Here is a 4,896-nt window from a genome sequence, read left to right as displayed (position 1 = left end):
GACTTGATATGAGTTTTCATAAAAATAAATATTACTTAAAATAATACTGATTATACTGGCCATCCGTTCAGACTTCAGCCACCCACGACCCTGCAGAGGGTATGGAAAATGGATGGATGAATGGATAATACATATTTTGTATCACAGTATGCTTCACAGGTATTTAACATTAGCTATAGATGTAACAGGGCATTCAGATGATTTTCCATTTGACAAATACTTTAGAGAAGAAGGAAGTAGAGGACTTTTGGAGAACAGTGTGAAATCAGTTGAGAAGAACAGAATAATATCACAGTTTTTAAATAATAAATATTACATAACAACACTGATTATGTATCACAGTATGAATCACAGTTGTTTAGCATTAGCTATAGATGTAACCGGGCATTTAGATGATTTTCCGTTTGATGAGTACTTTAGAGAAGAAGGAAGTAGAGGACTCCAGTGTGTCCAGTGTGCCTCTGTTTTCGCTCAGACACCCTTTGATCCTGCGCAGATCTGAGCTTGAAAGGTTGGTCTTCAGGTTTAGGAGAGCAAGAACATGCTGCTCACTAGTGAAGAATGACAACAAAGAATATTGATGAAACAAGAGTCACACTGTACTGTAAGACTGATCATCAAATTCTAAACTCATCTTTCATTTGGCTAATGGCATCTGTACTGAAACTGCATGTTGTAAGTAGATATTTGAATAAAGAACGAACAAGAGTGAAAATAAGATATTTTGCTATAGTTTCTTTCTCTAAGGTAAAGTGACTGCATCTTGCCAGCTCATATCTAACAGACTTACCTTATGTCAGGATAGTCTCTTGCCAGAGTAACAATCTCAAGTTGCAAACTCCCAGGATCCTGCAGTCTCAGAATCTCTGATAATTTGGGCAGTATTTGACAGAGCCATTCCTCTCTGGATCCCTAGAGAAGAGAATGGTACCTGATTTAGAAATCAAATTTCTAAACTATTTAGAAATAGTTTTATAGTGACATCATAATTTCCCTCTGCTTTCCCACAATTCATTATGATGTTTCAAACAAAGAGAACAATGTAAAGAGAATACAGTAAATATGGCCATATTTTGTCTTTGACTAATTGTCATATTGGGTTTAAAAATAATAGTACCACACTACTGTATGTTACTGTCAGCATGTCAGCCACATAAATGTTTTCAATTTTTCAAACCATTTTAACTAATTAACCCAACAACACTCTTAAGCCTCTAGGGCTTTAATTATTAAGATTCCCAATGTGAACAACTGAGATAAAAACACATGAAACACAAACATATTTACATCAAAACTTCATTAAAAGAACTAAATATAGATAAAACATTGATCAAGGGAATAGTTCAACCAAAAATAAAAATTTCCTGAAAACACCAATGGATCCTCTGCACTGAATGTAATTTAAAATCATTGCTTCTGATCAAAATATGAGTCAAAAATTCATAATAATGCTTCATACAGTGAAAATGTCCATCCCTTGTCATCATCTCACATCAAAGTCCACTGACATATTTGTTTAGAACAGTTTAGGACTGTTTTCACTTGTAAATGGTGTTTGATCCGTGCATATTTCTCTCCTGATTCAGAGAAGAGACAGCAATATCATGGATAGAGGACTCTTATTTGAGACATTAAAAATGTCTGGAGTAAAGTGGATTACTTGTGATTTATTGTGATGTTTTTATCAACTGTTTGGACTCTCATTTTGACGGCACCCATTCACTGCAATGTTATATACTGTATATAGAATATATATATATATATATATATATATATACCTTTATAAAACATTTGTACATTAACTCCATTATCAATTTACAATGTGCATGAACACCCCACTGCATATTTTGGCCGCATGTGAGTGTATGTTTATGCATACATGTGTTGTGTGGGTCTGGATGTGATCTCACCACTTTGGCAAACACAGAGCAGATTTTATTGCTGTCGTGGCAGATGAACTCAGCAGCTGCTTCTTGCTGCTCTTTGCTTTTCAGTTTTAGTTTTCTCTTCATCATTCGCCTCACATATTCAACCATTACTTCTACATGCAGCTCAGCCAGTAGCTCCTATAAACACACAGACACACACTCTTCATATATCTATAATTTTATCTTAAAACAATAAAACACACACCAGATTATAGAGACCAAAATGAGATTACATGTCTGTTAACATCACGTTATAAGACTGTCAGAAATGACATTCGCTGCAAAAGTGGTTCTGACCTCTCTGCAGACAGACTTTAGTTCTTTGAAATTGTCTATTTTATTCTCAAGCGCCTTCACCAGCTCCTCCACAACCTCACAATGTCCAGTGAACCAAACTTGAGTCCACAGTTTACGATACAGCGGCTGTGCAGATAAACAATTTGGTTATTTCCAAAATGTAAGATTTAATTTAAGAAGTTAATATTAAAAGAAGCATCACAAACATGAAAGTAAAGCATATTATGTGATGTATCTAAGTGAGGAGATCTGTGTTGTTCCTGGAACAACATTCCTATAATAAAATCAAAAGCCAAGCCATTCTTTACGGCCTTTCCATAACCTACCTCTAAAAATCTGAGATAAATTTTAAGTTAAAGGTTTAAAAAAGTATAATTCCATTGACCACCACAGGTTGAGCCAAAACATGTCAGACCTTTCAAGCAAACATTTAATCATAACCATTGATTTAAATGCTGTTCCAGGACCAACAAGTATGTTGTTACAGGAACTACTTGGCTAAATCCAAGTTTGTTGAATTGCTGTAGTATCAAATGCTGACTTCTAAATTGTGATATCTGGATATACTATACTAAACACTTCCTCATTGGCCATCTAACATAAAACATGAGATGGAAAATGTTGATTGGGGCAGTATCTCGAGGTAAATAAGTACAGTAACTGTACATGATTTTTGTTCTTTACCTTCAGTTCTGTGTGAATACGACTCAGGAAATATTTGTGACAAATGTTTTTGAGATCTGCTAATGTGGACAGGCAAGCTGTTCTAGTGTCCTCTGAGAAAGGATGTTCTGGTTTTTGTACATAATCCCTGAAGATATAGATAAATAATGGTTGGTACAATTTTATAGTAATTAAGACAGTAGACTTGTTAACATGTTAACAGTTAACAGAGAGCTCTAGTTTATATAAAATAAAATTGTATTTGAATGATTTTAAATTCAAGTATATAACATGATGCATTATACTATAGTGCAATTTATAATAATTTTAAAATAAAGCTGTTCTAGTGTCCTCTGAGAAAGGATGTTCTGGTTTTTGTACATAATCCCTGAAGATATAGATAAATAATGGTTGGTACAATTTTATAGTAATTAAGACAGTAGACTTGTTAACATGTTAACAGTTAACAGAGAGCTCTAGTTTATATAAAATAAAATTTTATTTGAATGATTTTAAATTCAAGTATATAACATGATGCATTATACTATAGTGCAATTTATAATCATTTTAAAATAAATATTTACATTATATCGAAACAGCATATTTAAACAATAAAAAATGTACACTTTTTAGAACGTCTGCAGTAAGGCAGAAAACAGATTTGTCATTAATCAAACTCACCTAAACTGGTAAATGTTAACCAGATTAGCAGTGAGAGTTTTAGGAATGTTTTCTTGTTTTCTTTTGACAAGTTCCTCCAGACTTGTCTTATAGCTGCAATTGAAAAAAAGGAAAAAGCATGTCAATCTTATGATTCTACTTATGTGAGAATGTGACAATGATAGCAACTAGTTATCTACCTCAGAAGAAAGCTGTCCAGCTGTTTTAGAAGACTCCGGGCTTTATTTTCACAGCTCAAAAGTGTGTTGACATCTTTTACAGCCCCATCAACAAGCTAAAAAAAAATGTTTACACTTCAATAATGCTACTGTCACGATAGTGGGTCTCATCTTTGTTTTCTCTGGACTCCATTTCCCATAACCCCTGCCTAGGAACTCATTATCACACCACACCTGTTTACTATCAGTGACACTATAAAGGTTGCACTCATCCACACACACATGGCTGATTATTGTTAGCCTGTTATGTTGTCTAGTTTCTGCCTTGTCTTGCCTTGCCTTCGTGTTTTGTTCTGATTATTGTTTAGCCTATGTTGTCTAGTTTCTTCCTTGTCTTGCCTTGCCTTCGTGTTTTGTTCTTGGACTGTTTACCTGGTTTGTGATCGTTTACTGCCTGTTCTGTGGATTACTCTTTTGGATTACCTTGGATGTACTGTTTTGCTGGTGTTTTGACCCTGCCAGTCCGACTACGCTCTAAATAAAGTTGTAGATGGATCCTCAACTCTGTCGTCACGCCTTCCCCGTTACAGAATAATCGGCCCCACACGGATCCAGCAGCTTTATGAGTGCATCCAGACCAGCAAAGATGAATCCAGCAGCACAAATTATGTGTCTCCGTCAAGGAGATCGGCCCATCGAGGACTATGTAATGGACTTTGTTGAGCTGGCTCATTTGACCAACATGGACAAGGTATGCCTCATGATCTTTTTTCGAGGAGGGCTGTCTGAGCCACTTAGTTTGATCATGCCATTGCACAAACCTCACTGGACTTTGGAATCTTATATTGATCTAGCCTTACAATTAAGTGGTTCTCAATTTACTGTGGGAGTCGTGGAGGAGGAACGCAGCACTCCCACAGTGTTCACCACTCCAGAGTCCCATCACATCATGGCCGCCCTTCCAGAGTCTCGTCCCGTCAGCGCCGCCGTTCCAGAGCCTTGTCCCATCATGGCAGCCATTCCAGAATCTTGTCCCTGTCGCCTCTGTTCCCACCACGGACACTATCTTTAAACTCTCCCTGTTTCCTGATGCCTCTGTTTTGGCCGTGAGGGCCATTTCTGAATCCTCTGACTGTCCAGTCATGGCCAAGAATGCTGGTCCTGAACTC

General features: G+C 36.4%; 1 protein-coding gene across 1 annotated transcript in view; it reads right to left on the bottom strand.

Moving 5' to 3' along the window:
- Window positions 1-302: 302 nt before the first annotated feature.
- Window positions 303-4,896, bottom strand: part of LOC107746287 (tumor necrosis factor alpha-induced protein 2-like) — a 14,467-nt gene continuing 9,873 nt past the window's right edge. Inside the window, exons 7-13 of the mRNA XM_016560434.1 lie at window positions 3,749-3,843; window positions 3,570-3,662; window positions 2,910-3,036; window positions 2,226-2,351; window positions 1,911-2,066; window positions 791-912; window positions 303-551 (exon numbers count right to left, since the gene is read on the bottom strand). Of these exons, the coding sequence (XP_016415920.1) occupies window positions 389-551; window positions 791-912; window positions 1,911-2,066; window positions 2,226-2,351; window positions 2,910-3,036; window positions 3,570-3,662; window positions 3,749-3,843 (882 nt within the window). The 3' untranslated portion in view covers window positions 303-388. The remainder of the gene's footprint in view (window positions 552-790; window positions 913-1,910; window positions 2,067-2,225; window positions 2,352-2,909; window positions 3,037-3,569; window positions 3,663-3,748; window positions 3,844-4,896) is intronic.

Source organism: Sinocyclocheilus rhinocerous, unplaced genomic scaffold, assembly GCF_001515625.1.
Source record: "Sinocyclocheilus rhinocerous isolate Xijiao unplaced genomic scaffold, SAMN03320098_v1.1 scaffold40, whole genome shotgun sequence".
In the NCBI taxonomy this organism is placed as follows: Eukaryota; Metazoa; Chordata; class Actinopteri; order Cypriniformes; family Cyprinidae; genus Sinocyclocheilus; species Sinocyclocheilus rhinocerous.
This window is presented reverse-complemented; position numbering and strand designations above follow the sequence as displayed.